The sequence below is a fragment of the Phoenix dactylifera genome, chromosome 8, assembly GCF_009389715.1.
Source record: "Phoenix dactylifera cultivar Barhee BC4 chromosome 8, palm_55x_up_171113_PBpolish2nd_filt_p, whole genome shotgun sequence".
Lineage (NCBI taxonomy): Eukaryota > Viridiplantae > Streptophyta > Magnoliopsida > Arecales > Arecaceae > Phoenix > Phoenix dactylifera.
In genome coordinates, this window is record NC_052399.1 from 13,684,830 (window position 1) to 13,712,801 (window position 27,972).

The 27,972-nt window shown below is 36.8% G+C and overlaps 2 protein-coding genes and 1 long non-coding RNA gene across 3 annotated transcripts; 1 reads left to right on the forward strand and 2 right to left on the reverse strand.

Moving 5' to 3' along the window:
* Positions 1-3,228: 3,228 nt before the first annotated feature.
* Positions 3,229-13,378, reverse strand: LOC120111580. The gene is made up of 2 exons (XR_005512799.1): positions 12,996-13,378; positions 3,229-3,772 (listed from the first exon to the last, which is right to left on the reverse strand). It is a non-coding gene; the product is annotated as an uncharacterized LOC120111580 (long non-coding RNA).
* A 3,581-nt stretch (positions 13,379-16,959) lies between these two features.
* On the forward strand, positions 16,960-17,752 carry LOC103695812. Its single transcript, XM_008777231.4, has one exon. It carries the CDS (start codon positions 17,118-17,120, stop codon positions 17,382-17,384), a length of 267 nt encoding a protein of 88 aa, XP_008775453.1. The 5' UTR covers positions 16,960-17,117; the 3' UTR covers positions 17,385-17,752.
* A 1,337-nt stretch (positions 17,753-19,089) lies between these two features.
* On the reverse strand, positions 19,090-27,457 carry LOC103695804. The gene is made up of 5 exons (XM_008777224.4): positions 26,574-27,457; positions 25,377-25,435; positions 25,118-25,246; positions 22,830-22,965; positions 19,090-19,845 (listed from the first exon to the last, which is right to left on the reverse strand). The coding sequence occupies exons 1-5, from the start codon at positions 27,282-27,284 to the stop codon at positions 19,516-19,518; spliced, it is 1,365 nt and encodes a 454-aa protein (XP_008775446.1). The 5' UTR covers positions 27,285-27,457; the 3' UTR covers positions 19,090-19,515.
* Positions 27,458-27,972: the final 515 nt, after the last annotated feature.

The window sequence follows — 27,972 nt, forward strand, 5'->3', positions numbered from 1 at the left end:
TAGAGTCGTGGCAAGTGCGGTCGACGTGTTTGATCACCTAAGTTCTTTTCTTATTTACTTTAATCCCTTGCTGAGTCAGGGTGAGCAATTAAACAACTCTCTAAGATATATGTCATTATATTATGAAAGAATATTTTGCTATTTTGTAGTCTCGTAGTCGTCATTCACGAAGAAAGGGTCCATTGGGCTACAAAAACTGTTCATCTTGTTGTCGGCACCGTCATTGTCCGCGTTAGACTCAAGGGGTTCACGTTTGAGCTTGTGCAGCGATGGATTTAGGAGGTTAAACCTAAGATTTAAACAAATTTTGAGTATAAATTATGGGGTCTGCATGTGTTTAACTTTGGTCGATCTATTCCCCCGGGATTATATTGGCACTGATATGAGTTTGGGTTCTTGGCAGACCAATGTGTTGTTCAACTTGATGCAAGATGCACTGTATCCATCCTCCAGACAGGCCATTCGGATGATGATCAGGCTATTGGTCCGAAAGAAATTTGATCAGGTTCTTCCTTGATAAGTTATCTTCAACCAAGACGGTTGCTTGGAAGCTAGATTTTGTCCTCTCTTTCGGATTGGACGATTTGGATGGATTCAGTTCTATGCTTGCAAGTCTCAAATGCAACCTGTAGATTTTGTCAGACCGATGATTGGAATTTCAGACGTAACCTTAGATTGTTCTCACGCTCCTTTTCATATCTGGAAGGTCAGCCTGCTGCTTCCCTCTGATCTATCTCGGTCTCCTGCTCAGAGCTTTGGTTGAGTTTCTACGCAGGCAATTCATGTTCGTTGGGGCTTGCTTTTGATTCATGGTTTTCTTACTTCGTTACATCTGGCCTGAAGTATCACCTATATCAACTCTATCTGTTTGATGTACCTGAAACTTCTAAGGTTTAAAGAGCTTCTATGACCTACAGAGACCCCTCTTTCTCTCTCTGTGTGTTCATTAATTTGTATATTCTTCTTCATGAATAATAATTGTTGGCAATTGCCAACTTTTACCTTCAAAAAAAAAAAAAAAAAACTTAACCATCGATCCAACCCTATTTTAAGATTCAAATCCTAGTGGTGGTATCCCCACAATGCTTTCAAAAAATAATAAAAAAAAAATCAATACATGGTCAAATAACTATACGTATTAGAGGAGAGATAGCACGTCTCAGGTAGGTGCATGCATGCATTGAAATGGTACGACGCGGAGCAGGTGGTCTTACGGTCAGTCTTATCCACAGCTGCCATCTTAGGACTTTGAGGGTCCCTCCACGGCTCTACCACAAATCTACGAGCCAGAGGAGTTGCCAGTCTAGAACTTAGAGATGTACCGAGGACTAGTACTACTACCATAGTACCGTGCCAATTCTCTCTTTCTAATGCTACATGACACAGACATTTTCATTAGAAGAGAATAGTCCTCCTATGATTACTGGCAAAGCACTCTTGTGGTTGTTTTCAATCCTATTCAGGAGTAGAATGGAGAGGGAACAAAACCAACTAGATATGATGGACAAATATCCTTTCGAATTAAATTCTATTCTTTGATTCTTCGATTAGCTTATGTACAAAGTCCCTTCAATTCCAATATCTAATCTTTGATTCTTTGTTTGATGGCTAGGCATCATCCATTTGAGAAAGGGAAGAGGGACAGATCAGGAGCCTTTTTAATGGCTTTGCATGATGGGATCCTGTTACAGAGTTAATTTTGAAATAAGTCCTTTTCTCTCAACAAATCCAGCTCAATCGATCGTGTCTTTGCTGAAGTGAAACCGCAGTAGTACTAGTTCTAATTCATTTGTTTTTCAAATATTGTTAATTTTCACAAAAGGTTGGATTATTATTATTGATTTCATTCTTTGTAGCTTCATCCTAATCTTATTTTCCATTCTCCTCCAAAGTCTGATTAGAGTCGAGCTGAAATCGGATTGGATGCTAGTACATCTATATTCATATTTATTTTGTTTGATGAATATATATACGAATACGGATATTAGTTGGATACAAAAATTCATATCAATATTTGTTTTAAACGGACACGGATACAAATCGGATACCAAAAGTATGAATATAAATACAGATATAAATTAAATAATTAAACTTTATGGCCACTGAATCAAATATATTACTAGGTGGATGATAAATCAAGTTCATAGCAAATCAATTTGTTAAAAGTTCATGAGTGCTATATAAAATTAAATAGGATTATAGATAGAATCAGTTTTTCGGATACAAATTGGATAGTTATCTATCCATATCCATATCCATTTTTCTTTATTGGATATAGATACAAATATGGATATTAGTCGGATGCTCAAATTTCTATTCATATCTGGATATATTTGAATATAAAAATGGATCCGTACTAATATTATCCGATCCACTTTCATCCCTAAATTAGAGCCTTTGGCAAAAGCTCCACTATATTGCACAAAGAACTCTCTCTTTTTTTTTCGGAAAAAGAAAAATAATGGTAGCACCATCAAATCCAAAACCTATTTCCATTTAGAGCAGGGGGCAATTGCTGCACTATGGTACAGTTAGCAACAACAAGAATTTGGTTCTCAAAAAAAGGGAATTTAGGTTGAAAACATGGCCCCATTAGCTTCTTTTCCTTGTCGGAAGGATTTTGTCTAACGAGAGAGAGAGATCATAGACACAATACTAAAAGAGAAGAGTCAAATACAAAGGAAAGACTGAAAGAGTGGGAGGTTTTGGAAGATGCGTGTTGTTTTCAGACTCATATATGGCAAGAACCACATCATCCATTTCTGAAAAAAATGCTAGTGTGGGTTGAGTATTTTTTTTTTTTTTAAAGAACATACTTCTTTTGTTGACTTTGAATTCCAATTAGGAGACCGTATATTCTAAGGTTACAGATTCTTGACCCAACTCATCAAATGAATTCAAATTCAAGAAAAAAGTAATAAGTTTGAATTGTATATAGTTCGGTCCAATCATAAATGGGTTGACCTGATCAGCATCTTAGATCAAGTTCAGGTTCATAGGTTCAACATATCCTATCCTAATTAACCTCTCTAATATCCATGGTAGGTCAACATTATTACCACTCATGCCTAAAATTTTTGGTTTATAGGTTCGGCGCATCCTACCCCAGCCGAACTGTTCAATATTTAAGTTAGGTCAATGTCATTATAGATCAAGCCTGAACATCAAATAATATCAACCATTTTAATTTTATATACAACTAAACTTATGAAGAAGAATATTTACATGTACCAAAAATAAGATGGCATCAAATTGTGTAGTAAATTAGTTCTCGATGAAATATTAACATCGACTAATATATAATGGGAAAGGTTCAATATAGACTATTTTTGAATGCGAAGGCAAATGATACTAATGCAAAATTTGGAGGAGACTCATTTCTGTTAATACAAAAGTTGGAGGAGGCCGTTGCAATGAGCTGGATTAAAATAGTATAGAGGCCGCTCTTTCATGTGAAAGAATGATCGGTCTTTTTTCATGGCGTCGACCGTTGGATCGTACCCAGCACAAATCTCAAAACATTTCTAACTCCTTCATTCATCACTGCACAGATCTCAAAGTGACCATTATGCGATCCAATGGTGGACTCATGTGAAGGAAGGGGATTCTTTCTTTTGTGCGGAAGATACAACCTATGTCCTTTTGTCATAGAGGTTTGTGAAGCTAAAACTGATTGGTTTCGTGCTTTGGCCTAAAACCTTCTTGGGCCGAGATCTCTGCCATTATGGCCCATGCACAAAGGAAGCATAGCAATAGGGCCTCCATTGTTCTCCTGCATTGCCACACACAATAGTAGTAGAGCAGAAATCGCACTGCCAAGACACCTGACTATCAAGTTAAAAGTTTTAAAATTTCTTAACATAAAAAGCCACCACAACTTTTACGACTACAAAACATCAAACTGATCGTGTTCTCATCTGCTAAAAAAATGATTCAGAGGAAGAGAGATGAGCGTAATCAGTTCATAGAGATGAAAACTAATCACAAATAAAGTAATTCATTCCTTTACAAGGCTGTCATCAAACACACTCATCTTCTACTCTCGAATTTTTAATATCAAAAATAATTTAGCTAGGCAAAGGCTAGCCAGAAGGTATTATATGAGTTCTTTGATGCTGTATAAGTATCCAAAATCTACCAAACGAATAACCGATATGGGACTAAATACTCATCCGCATGGTCCTCATATACTCTTTCCGTTTAAGCCCCGACGTTCTAGCACCACGATCGGCCTATGGTCAGGCCTAAAAAATTCGTGCTGCGATATCTTCTAATCCACATAGGTTATGGGTCAAGTCCTAGCTCATTTTCATCCCTTTTTTATCGAGACAATGCAGGCATGGATCCTAACATGGTTGATATTGTACGATTCTTGCAAGTAGTGGGAGTAGAAGAAGTATGATTTGATGAAATGTAGCTTCGAAAGTAACATTCACTTCAATTGAAAATTTTGGAATCGAATTTTTAGTCGAAGTGGTTGTGCTTGTCTTGATTTGCATGAATTCGTATTAATTACACAAAGGAAAATAATCTCGATGTAAATCATATCTTTTTCTATGACAAAGCTGGTTATTGCCATCACCATTGTGTATGCCTCCTCTCATCACCCTAATTTTAGGATGCATTAGACCAACATAGAGTTACAAGTGTGATTTACCACAGTTTTGAAGTAAATCACTAGATAGAGATTCTAGAGTGTTTGTGAAGGTGGAAGCATAAAAAGCTATGTTCTTGGTTAGCTATTCCAGATTATTTGCTAAGCTGCTCTCTGGTTTGTACTTGAAAAGAGTAGTTGATCTTATTATTATTAAGATTGTATTTCGATAATATGGATGTCTTCGTCTTTAATCAAAGACAAATCCTTCAAAAGTTCAACAAGAGGTTTTGTAGTCAAGATCGGAATTCATGAGATTTTTCAACTAGATGATTTGTAAATTTATTAACTATGCTTTGTGTAGGTTGAATCATCATATTGTGAACATATGCTGATGTTGACTTTAGTTAATTAGATGACTTAATTCTATGAGTTGGCCATCCTCTTCTAAGAGCTTGCTTTAGAGCGAGGTTTAGGGTTCAAACACTTATAATCACATTTCCATCTAAATTCTCATTAAAAAAAGGAAAGATAATGGTGCCATTACTTGAAATCACGTCTCAAATCATAACATGCATGAGTTTTTTTGATCATTATGTCTCTAAAGTTGAGTAACAATTTCTATGTGAACTAAGGAGTTGTTTCTAAGCATTGCGGCATTTTCATCATGATTCTCTCAAAGAAAATAAAAAAAGGAAAGATAATAGTAGAATTTATATCATTCTCAAACCATAACATGTACTATAATTGAGGACCTTTGTATCTGTGAACTAAAGAACCACTAACATATATCCTCTTCATTATAATTGGCATCATTGCACATCTTTGTTCATGTCACATTTCTATATTATAATAACGCCTGCACAAATATGGGTTTAGTTGGGTATTATTTCAGCTTGATTGATAGTGAAGATTACATATAATATTAATATAAGCTAGATAAGGCTGAGGGTTATGCACTATGGATTTGAGATGTTTTCAAGGATTATTGATCAGTTTATCTGAGCAATTAATCCGAGCTAAATCCAGTGTGGATCGCGGTTAATCTTACCAATTTAAATTCAAAGTATAATTCAATGCACATTGCACAATCTACTAAGATATTTAGTTGAGTTAGAAATTGAGTTTTGGCTAACCTAAGATCAATTTGGCTACTACTTGCATTAATGCAAGAAGGGTGAAACTTGCACCCCAACAAGTAGAAGTAAAAATGGATTGGATAATATCAATTCAAACCATTTGCATATCTGAAGTTGTTTAATATAGATATTGATTTTGTCATTCAATTAAAATCTACATCTATATTTCCATCAAAGAAAAATTAATGTGAAAATAGATGCATGATGTCTCATTTGTATCCAAATTTTTTATTGTGTTTGCAGTAATATTTAGTCTTTGATAGCTCTAATAAACTCCAAAGTTAAGCAAGTGACAATCTCCACATATCTTAAATTTTTGTTTCTATCAATATAGTGATATCTTCAATTTGGTGAATTACATACTCAATAAGTACTCAACAAAATCATTAGAATCTACTAAAAGAGTTAAGTGATTAAGTGGATATAACTATATCTTTTTATTTATTGTACCTTGTTTGTTTGTTGTGAAAAAATGAAAGGCTTATATAACTATTTTGAGCTCATAAAATATAAAATGCGATAACGTTCTAATTTTGAAGTTCAACTATTTAATCTATATCCACATTTGTATTCTTGTTGGCAAGATCTAATTGTCATTTGTATCTACTTAAACAAATATAAGTATAAAATTAGCATATGATTAATATCTAGATTTGCATTCACATTCATCAAATAAAAATGGTTGGAGCTTCAGGTGTCCTTTTGGGATGGCAAGAACCAAACAGTACTATGTGGGACTTTATGAGGATGAAGGGATCAAGAATTGAGCTCAGGTTTTAAGTAAGCTAATTCTATTTTGGGCATGGTTGGCTAGAATATTATTGAGTTAGAGCTTGTTAGGGGACATATTCTATCCCTTTTTTCTTCTTCTTTCTTCTTTTATTCTCTCTCTTCTCCCACCTCTGGAACTCTTCAATTAATCCCCTTAATAAATTGCTTGAAACTTTTGCACTATTTTTTCTCAAAAAGGATACGGATATCTGTGTCCATATCTAATCCAATTTTAACCCTACCGACAGGCGTTGGACAAGAAACCATGCACTTTAAAACAATGGATTGTAGCCACAGTTTTCTTTGACCTATCCTACGAGCGCCCTAAGTTTAGTTCATCATATTGAAGTACTATACGACAAGGAATTTGCTTTTGGTTGGATTATTTATAACGTGTCTAAGAGTAGTATTTTCAGGATTTTAATTCCATGATAAAGAAATTTTCAAGATCTCTATAAATAGAAGAATGGATGTCCTTGTTTTCAAAAGAAAATAGTGTCTTGACAGTCTATGCAGATCTTGAAGGTATGCCTTTTATACAGATTTGTGCATTCTACCTATATCATAATTTTGAAATAATATTATTCATTTTTTATATAGAACAAGTTTGTTGCATATCATTTTAATGATCGAATTCCATCGATATTTCATGCATATGTTTTACCTTTATCTAGTCATTTTTCTTAGTTTATTTATTTATTTGTTATTTTCCAACTATCAAATGTATAGTTATTATGCTATCAAGTGAGAATGACATAAAGTTCTGTAATGCTAGGATCTTCATCATTTTCAATAGTGCACAGAATTTTGCGTGATGAAAGATAATGTTCTATTTTGATTTTAATTTTAAATCATTATATTTCTTTATTGCCAAAGGATATGTTCAATCATTTAATGAATCACATCCAAATTTATTGTTTGTTTGTGAATTTGATTCATGCTCTAATTTTTGGAGATTATATTTTTGTGATTAAGAGATGGAGTCAGCAAGATAAAAAGATTTTTCCTTCCTCTTTTTGTTTATGATAACTATATTTATTTATTTTTAATAATTTGTGTTTCAAAAAATTTGTGTTGGAAATTAAATCAAGAAATCAGGATTTGATTTCTAAAAGTATTTGGTTAGTTCTACTCATTTAAGTTTAAGCAAAGTATAATTCTAAGATCCATTAGTTTAAAATCTTGACTATAAGAACTAACTAAATTAACTTGATCAAAATACCCTTCCTATTTTTTCCTTTTATAACGTTAGTTTTTAAGTTCCATATACGCGTTAATCTTATACATGATAACTTTGTGTCTAAGATGTTGATGTTTGATGCTACATTCTTGAGATGCTGTCTAAGTGAACAAGATCTATCTTTAGAGTTACAACTAAGAATAATTCAAACGCAGCATTAAAAGCTTCCTAGAACACATACCGCCATCTCATTTAATATTGCAGCAAAACTTGCCACATTATTCAAATATTGAGCTTCCTCTTGTTACTGAAGCTCACTGTTTCTGTTCTTTTACTTAGATCTAGCATCATTAACAGCAGGGCATAGAACTAGCAAACAAAGATTTGAAGCTTCTACATATCATCAAATGAATTCATCGGATTTCTTCCAGCACATCAGGAGATTGCGAGCCCGCCTCATTTATCAAAGAAATCTGCTTGCAAACATGGAGGGAATGGAGTTCCTCAAAAGACATCTACTTCGCGATTCTGAGCAAATAATAAACCATCTAAACACTGTCGAAGCAATGTCTGTTGCTGATGGCTCAAATAGGCATCACAGTTTGTCTACCGAATTTGACCAAAGATACGAGAATCTTATGCAGAGCATAGAGTTTACGCTAAGCCTTGCAGCACAAATCATGCTCGTAAGAGAAGGACGGATGAGCGAGGTCCGTATAACGCAAGCTGACGTGCGAGCTCATGCATCTTGTAGAGCCTGTGGTGAAAGGTTTACGGAGGGAGTGGTGGTAGGAGTTTTGAGATGCTCGCATAGATTCCATCGAAGATGTATTGTTGGTAGATTTGCAACACAGACAAGGTGTCCAGCTTGCGGGATTCAGATATAATCTAATGCAGTTTCTTTCTTTGTTGTCTTTCTTGTACTTGGAACTTTGCTGATATAGCTGTTGGAAGGTTATGGCTTTTCTTCTTTTGCTTTGTGTATTGATTGGTTTTTGAGTGAGTGGTGTTACACCTCCTGGTTTCATGCTTAATTAATTATATGGAATATTAAGGCATGATGATATTTTAGTAAGGTGGCATTTGGCTTAGTACTTAGTTTGCAAACACTCAGTGCACAAGCAAGTAAGATGTTATAGAGAACATAAGTTACAGATGCAAGCCTAATGAATTTTGCTCAAAATCAGCAAATGAGACAGCAAAGAATAGCTAAAAACAAACAGTGAACATACCTCTCCTTTTGTCGAACTTAATAAGCGAACAGACAGATGGCTAGCTGATAGATCATCAGTTGCCAGCCAATCTTTTACGTTTTAATACTTTTCTATATCACTTTATTCTTGTGAACCCTTTTAGAGTACTTTTTATACTGTGATTTTTTTTTTTTAATCTTGGAAACAGATAATATTTTTGTTGAGGGTCTGTAATTAAAAAAGTGGAGACTGAAAAAAGAAACCCTAGGAGCATCAAATGTAGAAAGCACCTTTTTCTTCGTCGATTATTTCTCACTAAATTGACCTTTTAATGCTCAGCTATCTCTCACGTTAATCGCATGAATCATTTCTAAAGTGTTCCTTGTACATGCGAAGCTTTTATCTTGAAGGATGAAATTGCCCTTATTGAGGGTTTATTATTAAACAAAGAGACCTTAATTTTCCTAGAAAGTAGTTGGATCAAGTACTACGTTAAGCACTTGAGCTCATGGGGTTTTATGGTCATTTTAAGCTAATGTAAACCAAATATGCTCGTAAGGTGGGCCAAATTAGCGTACTTTGATAGTGGTACTCTTATGCAGATGCTACCAATTGGACATAATTTTGCTTTGATTATCGATATGTGTCTATCGAAAACCTAAAAATCATCTATACATCTCGATTCAAAATTAGTGTCGTGCATAATGAGTAGCATTTAGATGTCATTTTATACACCAATTGGACATAATTTTGCTTTGATTATCGATATGTAGACATCACAACAGTACCTAAACTTCACCTAAGATCATATTGGTTATTTTAAACATTTAGACATTTACTATGAGATTTAGCAAGCGGTGTCTTATATATCCAATATAGACATGTTTTTCTTGCCTAAATAATTTCATTGTTTCTAGTTATTAAATCCCTTGATCCATTATGCATTCATCTTGCCCGTGATTCTGTTCTAAAACCATGTTATTGATGATGAGGACCATTAGAAGCGGGACACCGTAGTAATAGGTGTGCCTCAAAATTTGACACATGCAGTGGCGTATGTATATTTGTTTATTTATTTATTTTGTTTTGTATTTCTAGACACCCCTTGGTGTCCTTTTCTTCTCCTTGATCTAATTTTCCTTGGACTAATCCCCAATTCCAATCCCACCCATTATCCTCACATGAACCAATTAATAACTAATCTAATTTCACTATGTAGCTACCCCATGCCCATGCCATAGCCAAACCCAATGGCAACCAATAGACAATCCAAACCCAAGCCGTAGCACCAACTCATAAACAACCCAAGCCCAACCTATGTGAAGCCCAATTTATATATACAATTTTTATGTGCAAGCTTTATTAACCAATATTTGTTCACCCATTATTAGACCCAAGCATCATGACATCCTATTCCTTATCTATCCTTTTCTTATGTGCTCTCTTCCTTCATGGTTAGAAGCCTTCACTTTAGAATTACCTCTAGGTAAACCCAACAAACACCTATCATCTCCTCTCACCTCTCATTTCAAACAAATGAATCTTATACATACAATCACCTGATCTTTACACACCTCTTGGCCTTTTTAACTGATCTCTTGGGTGAGTTTGAGAAGCTCCTGCCATCTTATCGAACATCATCTTTAAAATAATTGTCTTACCATAATTATTTTTAATTTATTATAATTATTTTGCCGATGGTGTTTATCTAGGGTTTGTTGAAAATGCAAAGATGATAGCAAAGCATGCCGTGATGCTGGGCTGCATATCCAATTGAGGCATCCATTCTCGAAACAAAGAGAAGTGATTGTCGATCTTTTGGTAAGTAAAATATTTGATTTTTCATTTTAATACATTATATGGTTTTGTATCCATTAATCATATCAGAAAGTAAATTAGTGATTCCTTTGGAGATCGGGCTTATTTACTTGTAGATATCAATTTACAACAACATCCTTAACTTAAATACCTTAATGCAAATATGAAGAGCCACGGGTCAGCAATTTTTTTTCGAATGACACTCTTAACCATTGCTCTTGTTCTCTAAAGAATATTTGAGGGTTCAAAGGGTATTTGGTTGTCTTAAGTTGTTAGCAACAGCTAGAGGTGTAATAAGGGGCTTAATAGCATTTTTACAAACTACTAGTTTCAGGTGCAAGAAGAATTTGCAAGAAGCATGAGCCAATTGCTTTTGCCTCCCAAAGAAAACTGTAAACTTTGATGAAGTAAGCTCATATTATAGACTTGACCGAGATTCCAAAAAGGAGCAGCAAGAATTGTGAGTCAATCGGCATCTTTCTGCATTTAAATATTTGTGGGTGGAATCCACATCGTATTTCTAAGAAATCCTTTTCTTTGTTTTTTTGACATATTCTCATGAATTTTCAGATTCAGAATGAAACGCCATGCGCCATGCGACTCATGATTCGCTAAATGCTTTATTAGTAATTAATTTCAAAGGTCGCCAGTCTTGTATTCGTGGGGATGCAGCCGGATCGCCCCGGCTCCGGGCCAAAGTTCTCCAACCAAGCCCGAGAGGCCGAGACCCGGAAGAATCCTAGCGGCTAGGGCGAGCGTAAAATCCCAGTCGAAAACGGAGCAGTCAAAGGTCGCCGGTCGACGGGGAGGCAGAACGCGCAGAGAGAGAGAGAGAGAGAGAGAGAGAGTGAGTGAGTGGGCGTTGGCAGCGGAGGTAGAGGATGATGGGTACAGAGGAGACCGCGGGCGGTGACGGCGGTGCAGAGGTGGCCCAATGTATTTAGAGGTAAGACATTTTTTTATATAAAAAAATTATGAAAAAATTTGAATAAGTGCAAAATACTTTAAAATTATATTTAAAAATAAATCGTCTAACTTTTTGAGATGTAAAATTACTAATCAAACTTTTGTAATCAAAATTCATTAAAATACTCCTTTCAATCGACAATATAGCTTATCCATTTAATCTTTTTTTGATATAGTTAACCACAAATAAGATTTTATCAACTTTAATTTTGAAAAATTTCTTTCAGCAGAAGCAACTATTACAGGTATTGTTAACAATATTTTATAAGTAATGCATGCATTTAGAAAAGAATCTGTTTTTTTTATAAAACTTAAAATATCAATAGAGGTCCTAGTTTCTGTTTGTAAAATTTTTTTTAAAACTTTTAACTTTGAAAACAGATCAAGACCAATATCAGAATATTCACCATGTTTTAAAAAGTTTTCAAGATTATGACAACACCATGATCCTTCTCTCAGTTTATTTGTTCTTAGAAACTTTTGTCAATTGTCTTGTTTTTCAATAATCTCACTTATAGATCAATCTACTTATTCATGCTAGTAATATGTTTATTAGTTGTTTCATAACTTTTGAATTTAATACCTAAATTTTTTCAATCCCTAGTTCTTTCATCGACAAAGTGACTCGTGCTAGGCATTGAATCAATTCACAATATATCATGTGCAAATAACATATATCACTGTCCACCTTTCTATGTATTAGCAGTAAGTTCTACAACTGGTTTCAAAAGATATGCCTTGGTCTGGATCCTTAGTACAAGCCTACAACAACTGGAAATGCATATCCTCAATGATTTCAACACATTATAAAATAACACCATTTCATATCATTTAATCATACCTTTCCTACTCAAATTACCTTTTCAAATACCTTGTTATAGAGTTTCTCCAAGCCTAATAAACACCACAAACGTGACTTAACACTAGCTAACATTTTGACAGGCACCATATACTATATTTAGATAAGCTAACTCCTACAAACATTTCAACCAAACAAGACAAAATTTGGAAGAAACATTTCAACAAACATCTTATGCTCGCCTATATAAACTTGCTGCTACAAACATTTTGATCAAGCAACACCAAATTTCTAAAAAACTGATTCCACCCTCTGGTTATTGGTGAACCAGATGACTAAGGGACTACGCTATACCCGACCCAAGTGGATCCTAACTCTCAAGGGACCTAACAATTCTAAGAATCGTAAGAGAACATTTGCATGCAAGGATTGAGATTTAATAATAGTCTTTCAACCATGCAATCATAATCCTATGAAATCCCAATGATATTTCTATTCTTTCCAAGAAACAATTCGCCAAACACTTTTTGCTCACCTCACGAGTTGGGCATGCAAGGCCAGCAGATGACGGAGCTTGAGATGCTGGGACAAATGACGACCTTGCCTCCTCGTCCCCACCGGTGAAGAAGCTGTGTAGATCCTGGTTTTCTCAAGGCCTCGCCGCCAGTGGTGAGGTGATGGTGCTGGAGCTCCGGAGGGAAGAGGAGATGAAGACGGTGCGATCTAGTGGAGCACAGCACTGATACTACCGAGGCGGGTAGGAGGGGCATGGAAAGAGAACCGGCCAACCGGAGCCTTCTTTGGGGCTAGGACCTTAGGCGACCGCCTATGTCGCCTAAGGGTTGGGCTGGCACTGCGGCGGTAGAGGCCGATGGTAAGATCGAAGGGGGAACGCGGCGACTCAAATAAGGCTGTCTGCATATTAAATTTCTATGCGGATTTGCTTACGCATAGATATTCCATGCGTTAGCTCCTTGTTGTCTGCATATTAGTTTCTATCCGGAAATGAGCCCGCATACACTTTCTATGCGTGACTTTGCATATATTTGCATATAACTTTCGATTAGGTATTCTTCCCCATAGTACCAAAAAAAAATATATATTCTTCCGCATAGAAATTTTATGTGCGTGTTGGGCTTCCGCATGCAAGATTCTATGCGAAATTGGTCCACATATTTTTTGTGTGTGTTCGTATATTTATTTCGTGGAATAGATCAGCATAAAAATTTTACCCATACTCTTGCTGATATCGGCATATTGGTTTCCATGCATAAATGAATCTGTATACGCATATTTGCGTAATACCGGATTCTAGAAATATTTATCCACGGCCTCGCATGCGTCTGTCTGGTAATATTTATGTGATCTCGTCTGCATAGTAATGTTTATGCGGTCATGCAAATGCTAGAATTTTTGGCATATTAAATTCTATACGGAGGTATGTCCGCGTAGTAATTTTTATGCATGTACGCCCATATTTGCGTGTATTTATTTCTATGTGGAAGATAATCAACATAAAAACGTTATGTATAAGTCCGCATAAACTTGAGCATGGCAGAAACGGGTAAGTTGAATCCGGATAAACTGAGCCGAGGATTTTCAGCAAAAAAAAAAAAAAAAAACTGAGCCGAGGACTATTCATCGTCACTCGATCGATCAAGATCAGATGGTTGGCGTTCAAGAAAATTTCAATTCGTTTTCCAATGGGCTCCTGGGTGGAACGCCACTGTTGACCCTTTCGTCGGCTGCCGGCGACCGGAAGCTCGGCTCTCTTGCCTTTTTCCCAATCGAACGAAAACGACCGCGAGGGTGGCCTCTCCGACGGAAGCTTATGTATTGAAGTTATCCATCTCCTTATTGACCACGTGCAAAGTATCACTATGCTTCCATTTCAAAGTGAAACAAAAGGGACAAATCAACAAATTAGATAAACTAAGAATACTACAGATGAGTTGAGTTACTATTTCTAATACGTTTGACGAACACAGTATATCGTCGAGGCTCGTAGTGGAGAGCATCAGGGCGCAGGCGGCGAAAATTAGTCATATCACATCTGTGGAAGGGATTTTGACAACTCGGGACATCTGAAGTTTCCACTCTGCTCCGGCAGCATCCTATACGGTATTTTTCACCTAGGAGCCTCACGTCCGAACTTCCTCAAGGTCAACTTCGGTGGGTCTATCTTGGGGGTAACACGGGTTTTGTCATTAGAGATCCGTATGCCAGGGTGGTGGCTACAGGTGGTTTTCAGCTATTCGACATCTCGGTTCTTGGTGCGGAGCTTAGGGCTGCTTGGGTGGGCCTTCATGCCCGGCGCAAGTTACGAACCAACTCTATCATCCTGGAAGGTGATTCGGCTATGGTTATTAGTTGGATCCAGGGAGGTCGAAGGGGCAACGGATGTGACCACCCATTGCTCCGAGATATCTGGGCAATGTTGAGGGACGGAGGGGCTTCCAAGCCAAGCATATTTTTCGAGAAACCAGCGAGGCTGCATATTGGGTAGCTGTTTATGTAGCCACTCATTCTAGTGGTACCTTGTGGGCTGGTAATGGGGAGCTGCCCTGAGTACTCTGAGGCATTTTGTTTTCTGATTTTATTGGGTGCATCCGTACTCGTCAGGTATGATCTACCCACTTTAACAATAAAAGAGAGAGAGAGAAAGTAATATGCGTGAGATAATTGAAAATCAACCATAAAAGAGCCAAAATGTGCAAGATTCTCATGCATCCAAGAATATACCCTTTAATCACAAAAAGAAATCTTGTAAGCCATGATTCCCCTGCACATTCATGAAAGAAGTGCTTTAAGATCCTGATAATTGCAAATGCAATATCATGATAATTTTAAAACTTAAATCCAAAATTACCCTTCAATTTTAGTATGCTGTGCATTTTATATTTTTATTTTTAAAATTAAAATGAAAATTAAATTATATGTACATAGTTTAAGGATGAACCGTCAAAACGAAATATTTGTTATTTCAAAATTAAATTCTCAAAACAGCCATCAGCATGAATCTGAAAGCCAGGCACAGGATGCTAAAAAGATGGAAAACAATAACATCTTCTTCACTTTGATGGCTTGGGATCCTGATGGTAATATTTAATCCTTGCACCTTATAGACTTATTCAAGAGCTCATTAACGATATATTTTTCCCATATGTTGGTCATCTTCTCATTTTACTTTTACCTATGAAATTATTTACCATGCATAGCAGTAGGCCTACCTTGCTATACTTAAATAATTGCCAATTTGAGTTAGAGACCATTTAGGTGGCATAATGGTCCATATCGACACAATGAAGAAGAAAAAATATGTTTAACCTCAACCACCTTACCAAATTTCTTTTTTTAATCATATTTTGAGAATAATTTTTTTAGAGGACATAGTTTCTAGTGATCTTAAATCTTAAACTTTAAAATCATTTGTAACAATCTACATATTATTTGAATTTTTCAATCTTATATAAATACCTAAGATCTATCCAGCGAATAATCAATGTGGGACTAAATACATGCTCACACGAATCCTCACACAACCACTCGTTCTTGCAGACCCTATTCATCTATATTGCTACAGAAACGAGTAGCTTCAATTGGCAATGTACACGGCCACATGGTGTACTTTATATAAGATATAATATCTCTAGGGTTTAGATAATATAGAATAAGTTGTATTTTTTTTCTTTTTTTTATTTTTGGTGCAACAAAAGGAAAGAGGGGGGCGAGGAGAACCTCACCCGCGTAGCAACCCCCATTGGGCCTCCTCTCTGCTGGAGAATGTTCAATACAGGTAGAACTTTTTTTACTCACACCCTCCCCACCCATGGCAGAGCCCCACCAACGTGGTAACCTTGTCCCCTTATGAGTACGGTATACCAGCACCACCTAAGTAAACAGCAGACCAAATAGCAACTCTACCGGACAAACCAGGCAGGGAACATCCAGTCTCCACATTTAATCAATGTCCGCACATTTCGAATCTAGGCTACTCCAGTTGAATCAAAGCTCTATTTCCACCGTGCTACCACTTTCGGTGAAATCAAAGCCCAATTTTTTTTCTTCTTTTCATAAGACGTTGTCGCATACCTCGTGACAACGTCTTCGCGAGAATGCGTCTCCTTAACTTCACAACCTAAGCAAACAAGGACAGGTTGGAGGGTAAATATGAATCATTACAGGCAAAAGTCATCCGAACTCACCCACCCACCTGCAGAAAACCTTCTTTTGGGAGGATTCGATCAACTAAAAAGCAACACGGGGGCCGGCTTTGATCATTTCCACGCACCTCACAATCCATTTAAAAGCGTGTGAACGCACTCATGTTTTCCTGAACCGAGACGGTGGTTCGGTCGATTTGGAAGGCTGTAAACCCATAAAAAATTCCAGGCAGTATGGTAAAAATGGGACGGATATTTAGCGGACTTCCCAGTCCAAGTAGCTGGATGGACCGGTTTTGGCCTTTGCTTCCTTTTCGACCCCAATGGTTCAAAAAAGAGCCGTTTCCAACTCTCCAAACTGAGAGAGATTTCCCACCACCTTCCCTTCCTACCTCTCAACTGATACAAATCATGCCTCCCCCTCTCCCCTCCTCTCCTTGTAGTATATAAATGAAAGTCCCCCAAACAAAGAGTAAGAGGAAGGTAATACACGCATGAAAGGTTGTTTCTCTGAGACTGGGGCTAAGGAAGACATGGAGAAGAGCATGCCGGAAGGAGAGCATAACAGGGGCTCGAGGAATGGAGCAGAGGTCCCAATTCATAGCCAAGTGAGGAGGATCAAGAAGGAGGTTGAGAAGATCGAAGACCAGTCACTGCTACAAATGCTAGAGACCAGGCCCGTCCTTCGTGAACTCTCGAGGCAGCTCTCGCGGTCGCCCCTCGGCCGGGTCGACAGAGCCATTTCGGTAGGGGATCGATGAAGGAGGATGGGATTGGGAAGTCCCATACAGAAGGATGGATATATATATCGTAGATGATGACCTTTTTCTTTCTCCTCCTTCTTTTGCCTCTGTATATTTCCAGCTAGTTGTAGTGCTTTCCATCACTGACTTGGCTGCAGGAGAAGGTAGGGAATAGGAGATAGTTGGCTCTCCATGACTGGTCTTGATTTGTGATTGTATTTATGGTTTTCTTAGTGGTTATGTAAATATATTATGAAATCTTGTTGGGATGAACTTTTCATGTGAGCTTTTTGCTTGTTTATTTCGCGATCTCTATTCGTTTCATGAGTAGATCTCCTACAGAAGGAAGATTAGTATATGAATTTCCATAGGGAACTGCTTCTGGATATTTTGCTGTTTTGGTAATTGGCTGTCTGTTTGGAGGGTGAAGTTGGCTTCAACTCTGTGTCAAATCCTGACAAAAACCGGTTATATGCATAAAAATTGCAGGGCGGTCAGCCTTTCGTCATGGATTTACATAATTAGTGATACACAAATCGACTATTTATCTTTAGATATTTAGAGTTCAGTAAAAGCAAAGCATGAGCCATCCAAAGAAAAGCGAGCCATCCAAAGAAATAGTCAACCATGTAGTCTCCGCACGCGAGGGATGCTATTTTTGACAATGATTAGGCTGGACTGACTCTCGGAGGGATAGTAGAATTTTTTTTTCACCAATCTATTTTTTCACCCTCCTATAACCAATCCTTGTTTTTCAACAAAAAAATAATAAAAAAAACAGATATAGGTTGAAGATTATAACGCCCATAAATCATATCTTATTTCATCTTCTCGAAGAATTTCCTAAATTAGCTTTGAATCATTGCACCACATTTTCACGAGAAAGAGTCCAATGGTACAATGAAAAGTTTGAACACACGACTTCGTGTTCTGAATCATGGCTTTGTGTGGAAACGTTTGAACGCAACTACAGCGCGGTAGCCGCGTCTAGGAGTTTTGAATAGTCGCCAAAACTGGAGCTTGCTTATATTGATGATGTTTCCTCTGGAAGGATCCAAGGAGAGGAAAAAGTCCAGGAGATACCTGATTAATTGCAACGTGTTTGATCTGGTCGCAGATAGATCGACCAGCCATTAAAAGGTTTGACTTGAATGGTATCATGAGTCATACATATTAGAAACTTCTAGAAATGCTGATTAGTTTCTTTATCCAGGAGAGATCTGATTCACTGCAACGTGTTCGATCTGGTGGCAGAGGAGATCAACCAGCCATTAAAATGGTTTGACTTGGATGGTATCATAATGAGTCATACAAATTAGAAATTTCTAGAAATGCTGATTAGTTTGTTTGAAAGATGCGATTTGTTTCCATTTGGATCCAGTGCTGGATTTACAACACATGTTGTCTGCTGTGGCATCTACGGGCGATTTGGGTTCACTGATAGCAGAATCCTCCATATAAATCCATGGTCAACGTAAAGATCCTTCTAGTTCGTAATTTTGTTGAAGATTTGTTCAAGCAATCATGAGAAAGACTAAAGTACGAATTCTAGGACTAGTATGAAATAGTAATTGTTTATGGTTAATTACATATGTTCTCCTCCCTTCTTCTAACTCTTTGATCTAGTTCAGAATTTACAAAAGAAATCTACATTTCTTTTACAACCTGACCATGTTTGTTTCAAGGCTCGGTGATTTTATTTTTTTTTTAGAAAAGAAGATTCGGCAAAGTGCTAATCACTTTCATTCAGCAAATGAAATGGTGATAGTACAAATGGATAAAGAAAATTACAAAGGAAGAGAGAACAATCACAAGCTTAAGCAAGTGCAGAACCAAAGAACAGAGTGAAACCAGATTCAAGACACACAAAATGAATGTAAACATCAGGATACCGTGTATGAGAGTTCATAATTGCTTAAAAACTCAATGTTATTCAATAGCTCAATGGTATGAGAAATATATACCAGAAAAGTGGGGGGAAAATTCTCTTATACACAACGTTAGAATGATTTGCATGACAAAGAACAGATTCCTACGGTTGGACCTCCAGTTAAAGTAATATCTGCTTCACTTTCTTTGTTAGACTATGTTTGAGAAAAGAATGATGTAGTGCAGAACTCTGTTTTACCTGATAACAAACATTTCGAAGTCATCGTTCTATTAAAGGATCCGACATTGTAGAACTAAAACTAGAATCTTCTTTCAAGATGGGATCCCCAGATTCATCGTCGTCTAAGAGCTGCTCCACCAGATCATCCCAAATGGTTCTCCCACTAGATGTGGAGTCGCTGGTTGAGGTTACTTCATCACTGGTTGAGGGGCCCACGTCAAGAGAGGGTTCTTCAGCTGGAGCCACATCATGCAGCAGTTTCAAGCTCATTGCTCTTTCCAGTGCATCCTTGTGTTCCATGTCAAGAGATTGTCTCTCCATCCTTTGCTGTGTTGGAGGAGTTGTTTCCTCAGCTCTTTCATTCATGATCTGAGAGAATCCAAAAAGATTGATAATTGATCTGCAGCTTATATTTTCTTTCTCAGGTAAAAAGGTTATCATCAAATTTAACTAAGTACGATTTGGGAAGACTAGTGCTATTTCTTTCAACCTTTACTTAGAAGATGATATTTTATATGGCATTGCTCGGAATAGTCATGATATATAGGGTGATGAAGCTGCAAAGCATGCCAGACTCTCCAAAAATAACAGAAATGTAATAAGTGGCTTCATTTCTATATAGTGACTATTCATTGACAGATCTTTAATGCTTTTTCTATGGGATGCTAACTGGAAGTTCATCTTTGCCTTCTAAGGTACCTCCAGTTAGTTTATGGCCTGCAGGTGCTCCAGTCTATGGTTGTTCCAACTTCCAGCACCTTGAAACAGACTGCCAGAGTCATATATTGCTATGAGATCCCACCAAGGTACAAGCTGTTTTCAAATCTTGATCCATTAAGCATCAGAATATTTCACAAATGTTCAACAACATTGGAGCTTTTAGGTTATTTCAAGCACTGTAAACAATCCGTCCAAAATTTAAGACCAACTGAAATCCAACAAATAAGACTGTTGAAATGCTGTCCACTATACTATGTAAAAGAATGACTAGACGCTGAATTTCAAGAACTTGCTACAATCATCAAAAAGATGAAAATGTTCAAAAAATTCATTCCTTTGTTTTTAGGGGTTTTTTGCGTGTATACCCTCCAAAATATACTAAATTATATCAATATCCTCATAAAATTACTATTTACGTGTATACCCTCGTAAAATACTTATTTTGCATATATACTCTTCTTTTTCTTTCTTTTTTTATATATATACCCATACCATCTAACGCTGTTAAAAAATAAATAATTTAAATTTGAAATGACTTAAATAGCCTTATGAGTAGGCCCACAAAAAGAAAGTTTTATAAGGACACACATGCAAATGAAAACTTTGCAAGGGTATTCATGCAATTACACATATTTAGGAGGGCATACGCTTAAACAAATCTAACAAAAAATGATCAAAATCCAGCAAAGATAATTTAGTTGTTCTTAATAAAAAAAAGATGACAAAAAAAGATTAATATTATCCTGTTACATGATCTCATATTAATATCAACTCTTATAAAATAAACCATATTGCTTTTACGAAATTCTAGCATAAAAAACAAACAACTCAACATCTACAAATCACTAAAAAATATTTTACTAATCTAAGCATCTATAATTAATTTAAATTCGATATGCTTTAATCTGTTAAAAATAATGAAGAATATATAGATATCATAGATTCAATAATGATAATTATATCAAAATCAAATAGAGAATAGCATTACTAAAATGATCGCATAATATTCCAACTTGACCGAGTCAAGATCTTAAAAAAGAAAATTGACAATGTGGCTCGAATTTTTTTTTTTGACTCGTTGATCCAACTGAATCATAAAAAACTTGGCAAGTTCCAGCCGAGTTTTGATTTTTTTTTTTTAATGAATTTTTTTGAATGTATACCCTTCTAAATATGAGAAATTGCATGAATACCCTCGTAAAGTTGCCTTTTGCGCATATACCCTTATAACTTTTTTTGCATATCAACCCATAAGAAAATTTCAATCAATTTAGTTTTAGGCTGTTTATTTTTTTAACGACATTAGATGGTACGGGTACATATAAAAAAAATAAGGATATACATACAAATAGTAATTTTACGAGGATTTTTATGCAATTTAGTATATTTAGGAGGATATACATGCAAAAAAACCCTTGTTTTTATTTATAAATTCCTTTACCTTTTTTGACAAATATATTTTACATATTTTTGCTTATATAAGTCAACACTCTGCTTTAACCGCACACACATGCACGCACAAAGAAAAAAATCTCTATCATGTGTTGGAATCTGGCTCCCATGCTTGTGTCCATGTAATTATGAGTCTAGTTATAAATAACCAAGCCATGTACCATAAGTTGACTTCACCATATTTCAAAAAATACATTAGTACTTTAAAACTTCCTATAAGCTCCCAACACATATCTTCTGGAACTATTACTTCTCATTCTTATTTTTAATTCCATTCATGCTCCCTCTTTCACATAATTCATATCATATAATAGAGCAGCCAGAGTCATGGAGTTAACACCTACATTTGTTAAAGAGTTGAATTAACAGTTGGAATTTACAGATTATGTCTTATGAGCTCATAGACCTCTTATTTGACTTTCATGACTTGCCTGCTGGCTTCTGTATACAGAAGCTAACTAGTTTATGTTGTCGACCAAGCGGGGGCAAATGAAGGTTAGGAGTTCCAGTACTTTTGAATCGGTAACTCTAATAAAAGAATACTCATTCATTGATTAAGATAAGTCCTACATATTGCTATACTGGATGGATCCCCAAATAAGTACAATAAGATGGTACAATTGATGACCTTACAAAAGATAGAACTAGCTGGCATGGACATGCGGGCATAATATATAAAGAAAGTGATTTAACCTTCACACTCAACTGAAGGACTTTTGCTGAATGTGCTCCAAGAAATGCTAGGTTCCTATGGCTCTGTCTGTTTCATATTCCTGTTCCTGTCTCACTTACTCTATACTTAAGCTACATCATTTGAAGGTCTAAGCAGGTCCAACAAGCAAAAAGTTTGGATTCTTCTGGTAGCAGTAGAGGAAATCCACCAGGAACAAAATAATCAAAGTATCAAACCAGACATGAAATGTTAAGTGTCTAGCCTAAGCAACTGGTGAACCCAACTAAAAATGAACCTCTGAGTGAAAGAATCTGCTTATTTTCTCTTATAGCCAGTTTCTAGCGTTGATCCTTATCATGTTGCTTGAGAAGCACTTGTGCATATGATAAATGATTTCAAGTTATACTATTAAGAATTGACAAGTAAAGTATCAAATCTACTCCATGATCACGACAAAAGTTAATATCCACCTAATTTACAGAGAAATAGAAGATAGATGCTATCTTACCTCTAAAGCCCTCTCTGCTTCTCGCTCTATCCAAATAATCCCATGATCAAATATTGCATTGCATGACAGAACAATATGCTCGAATCTTCCTTCAACTGGAATAGCAGTTCTCACCTCAGGAGGGAATCTCCCACATCTACATGATTATCAAAGCCAGCTCATTAGACAGAAGTATTTTTACAAATCTAAGATGGGAATTTTCATGTGCTATAGCAAACTTATGTTATGATAAAACATCTTATGTTATAATAAAGATCTAACAGCATTAATAGATATTTCAGCAGACTGGTAACTATGTAACAGAACCGAGCAATGCTATGATTTATGAGTCAGAATTCATTTTATAGTTTGTTCTTTTGTCTCAGACAACTGATTGTCTGATGCAATTCTCTTTTTATTTCTGTGCTATTACACATCACCAGCAGCACTGTGTGGAAGGTTTAAGAGAGATGCGGAAAAACCTACAAATGTTTTGGAGAGGGTTTGAGATATCCCAAACTGACAGAAGGTTTGAGAAAGCTACATAATCTGAAATTTTGGTGATTATAGTAGGATAATATGAATTTTCAGTAGCAGATTCGATGACAGAAGTCAATTCCAGGAGATGCTTCATCACAGTATATCCAATTAACCTTTTGTAAAATAGGGAAAAAGTCTATCATTTACTTCTAAATATCTAAATCTGAATCTGCTCCCGCAATGAATCTCAGAACACTAATCATTTAATTTCCAATAATTCAATTTTGCAGCTTGCACTGATTTGAGAACAATAGTCAGCTCAAGGAACTGGTAAAACTGATTCAAAAGTCTGATGAAGAGCAGTCAAAATAAGCCATTACAGTAACACCTTTGAATTTCAAACATCTGAAAAGTCCAAAGGCACAATGAATAAGTCTTGATTTGAATATGATCAGGCATCAAACGGGTGCCATTTCAGACAGCCCACAAACTTTTCTCAACATCCAATCAAATGTCTTTTCACAGATCAAAGCACTATTTTCTTGTATAAAAATATGGGATGCATCCATTAAAAGCACTTTAAGGCCTTGTTTGGATGCATGGACAGATTAACCATGCATAACATCCCTACACAGGAGGGAGTTAAGTAGCAGCTGCCATTGTGGGAGCAGATTTTGAAGGGATTAGGGAGGCTATGCACAAAATTAATCCCAAAAAATTAGGATAATGAATTAAATAAAAAGGTGATTCTACTTATTCTTGGTTATAGAGATATGGGTTCACAGCCTCCTTCCATCTTTTCCCCAATCCCTTCAAACTCCCCTCTCACACAATCATTTTCACATTAACTTCCTTGTGGGAATGTTATGCACAGATAATTTGTCAGTCAGTCCAAATAGGGCCTAGATTCACCGCAGTAATGAATTCTGTTTTCTTTTTGAATAGAATCCCAACAAGAATTTATGGATTAAATGCCAGATCATCGCAATGCTGGAAAATAACATCACAACACCGTAAATTCTGGATCAATGAACAAATGGCATCCTTTTACCACATATTAAAGAGATTAGCAAAATGTCATGGCAGCTCTTACCTGTATCAAGACAAAATTATATACCAGATCGAGAAAAAATTACATATCAGATCAATCATGTTCATCACTCCTTTTGGATAGAAGTTTGACCCCTTGTTCTCTAACTGGTTTTCTCTTGGAACTCAATCTTTTTGGACTTCAACTTCTAGAGTGCCAATAAATCATGTATGTATACAGTAGGAGGAGAATTCATTTGCTTAAAGAATCTTAATTAAGAATCAAGGAAGACCTGAACAGAAATGGTGAAAAGGGATAAGAGGAAGCTCTGCAGGATGGAATATAAGAAATCCCAAGATACCAGAAAAACATAAATAGTTAGTCTTTAGCTTAAGAGTTATAAATAAAAAATAGCAATTGTTTGGAATTTTTCTATTATTAAAGGAATATCATATTTATCTGTGAAATGAAGAGTGGTCTATGTGATTTTTGAACAAGCAATGCACACCTTCTAAAGAGCATAAGATAGACAATTCCCTCCCCTATTCCTATACATAACAATTACAGCTCTGATTAGAATGTATAGACAAGATTTTTGCTTTTCAACAAATTTGAGACATTCAACAAGGTATCATTATTTTAAAATTGAAATATTCCATCCAATCCAAAGCATCCATAAGAAGGCAATATGCATAAATTGCAATTTATGTGCTCCATTGGTGATTGAGACAATTGCGATCTTTAAATCACAGAAGCCACTTGACCAGAATACTAGTTAGCAATATTAATATTTTAGTACCTGCAAAATTTTCTCTCGACGATGTGATACATTCGACCAGGAGCATAAAGCCTCGTTGGATCTTTAAGCTTTTTATCTTCCGATACAAATGTATCTCTCATGCAAACGAAAAATAATAAACATGGCAAGCTGTCCAAAGCAATAAGGAATAAAATTATTTCAATTTTACCTCAAATATATATAAAAAAAAGATAGAAGCAGAGGAAAGTGATAGAAAAAGCTTGCGTGGGGTTTGGAAGTATAGAAATTCAAGACTTACCAGAAAATAGATCCAAAAATATGCTCCAAGGGGGTTGGTGTTCTTGGCAAAAAATCATCCTAGAATGGCAGAATTAACGCGTCAAAACCAATCACTTGGAGGATATATTGAATCTTGACACGTTATTAGAATACTGAGAAAAACAAAGAATAGAAAGTAAATGTTCTCAGGTGAAAACACTAATACTTAAACCATGATATTTATGTAACAATTAGGTAATATTGAGGACTGTCCCGGAAAAGTTGAACCATCAATTTACAGCTAAAGACCAACATGAAACAAGTTCCAGCTGCGTATATAGATAAGTCTCACTTCTACACTCAAGTCAGAAGTGGAGAAAAGATGCATAAAATGATTACTCATTGATTGGTCAGCATGAACTTTGCATCTATAGAAGCGTTCATTGCTAATCTTGAAGATATCTTGAGCCATAATGCCACCACAGAACGACTTGAAATAACTGATGTGGCAACAATTTAGAGACCTTTTGAAGCCTATTATAGTTGAAGTTAGACTGCATTTTCAAACATTTATTTGTATATATAATGAAGGTGACAATTATAGCCAATATTTACAATATGAATTTAGTTTACTTTCCTTTCCCATGTTGTGACTTCATGCTGAAGGTACTGACTTTTTCAAAGCTACGTGATGACTCCTAGGCCCTGTGTAGATGAAGGCGCCAGGTTTTCATATTTTACTTCCTTATCATCATTTTTATTATAGACTGCACTTTCAGTAACCAATTTTCCGTGCTTATGCCTATCCCAGAATTCATCTAAAAACCCAGATTATTGAATCCCATACCAAAATATTTCTTTTTCCGTTTCGTTCTAAAATCCAGTTCAAAGCTACTTTAATTTCCTTGCTAACTCGAACTCAAAGTCTAAACAATCTTGTAAATTCATCTGTATGTGATCATAAGAAATCTTTCTCCACTAAACTTTCTCTGCATGTCTAACTGGCCATCTAATCAACAACACAAAAGCTCCAAATCAGCGAAAAAAACATCCATTTGATCTATCACTACCTTCTTTATTTGATCACCCAGTTCAAATTTATAAACTCCTCTCCCTTCCAACATTAAATCTTTCCTGTTAAATACTAAATAGCAACAACTTAGTTAATTAATAAATTCTAAAGCGCTCACAAGAAGGAAACCTAAAAAAGCAGCAAGAGAAGATATCCTTTACTTGCCTGCAGCACTACGGAGTGGATCACATCCGCATACTTGATCGCGAGATCCAACGACATACACCTGGCGGGCGCGATGGCATAGCACCTGACCCGGCTCCTCGGGATACCCCCGAACCGGTCGAGGTGGTTCACCACGACCACCGCCATAAGCGCCGCCACCCCGGCCCCCAGCGAGTGCCCGGCGAGCACGAGGCTATAATCTGGCCCGTTCTCCCGGAGGAGGCGGCAGATGGTGTCGGCCTCGCGGTTGAGCAGCCAGACGGCGGCCCGTAGGAGGCCGCGATGGACGTAGCCGCCGTCGAAGGGCGACGAGCCGGGGTGGCCGTCGAGGAGGAGGCGGTAGTCCGCGTCGCGGACGAGGCTGAGGCCGCGGACGGCGAGGACGACCTCGCGGGCGGCGTGGTCGAGGTAGATCATGTAGGGAGGGCAGCGACCGGCGGTATCGGGGTGGGAGGTGCGCTTGGCGACGGCGGCGGGGTCCATGAGGTAGCCGCCGGGGCGGGCGGGGGCCCAGCGGGGCCGGGCGAGGTCGGGCTCGTAGGAGGCGAGGACGGCGCGGCAGACGCGGGGAACGGGGGCGAAGTCGGCGGGGGAGGCGGGGGACCAGGCGGCGCTGTCGCGGGCGCCGGCGTGGGTGCACCGCCGCCAGGCCCAGCGGGCGCATCCCACGCACACCACCCACTCCAGGCCGCAGGACAATACCGGCGACATCGTCGGTGGCGGCGTTCACCGGAGGAGGTTTTGTTTGAGCCTTTGAGGTTGGGGTTGGGGTTTAACCGTTTAAAAACGGCTTCACATGGTATGAGGAATATAGGAGAGAGAAAGAGATGGAGGGATAAGTTTCTGATGAGACGGAAGTCTATCGGGTCAAAGAATGAGAGGAGGAAGGGTTTGGAAGATTCGCTTCTAGAATGAAGAAACGAAAGTTGGTTAAATAACGTAAAGGAGACCGACATTCCCGTGACGAGGAATCGGCGGATGCTATGGGGGAAAAAAGTGAGACAAGCCCAATGCACATGTGTGTACGGAACTGATTTGGTTCGCAGAATAGATTGAAAAAATATACGATCAACAGATTAATATATATATATATATATATATATATATATATATATTCAGTTAGAGTTTTTTTTTTAAAAGTATTTTTATGAAAATAAGACCTTAATATTTTATGAAAAAAATCTATAAAAGATATAAAAATTACTTTTCTGTCGGTTCAGAATTGAAATTTTTTGTTTTTTCAAAATTAGTTTTAAGTCATCAAAATTTATGAATAAGATTTTTTTTATTAAGAGTATAATGAATATTTCATACCATTTTTTCAAAAATAATGCTGAATATACCACTTTCTCATGATCAACCAAACAGTTAAAACCATTTTCTCACACATTATATTTTT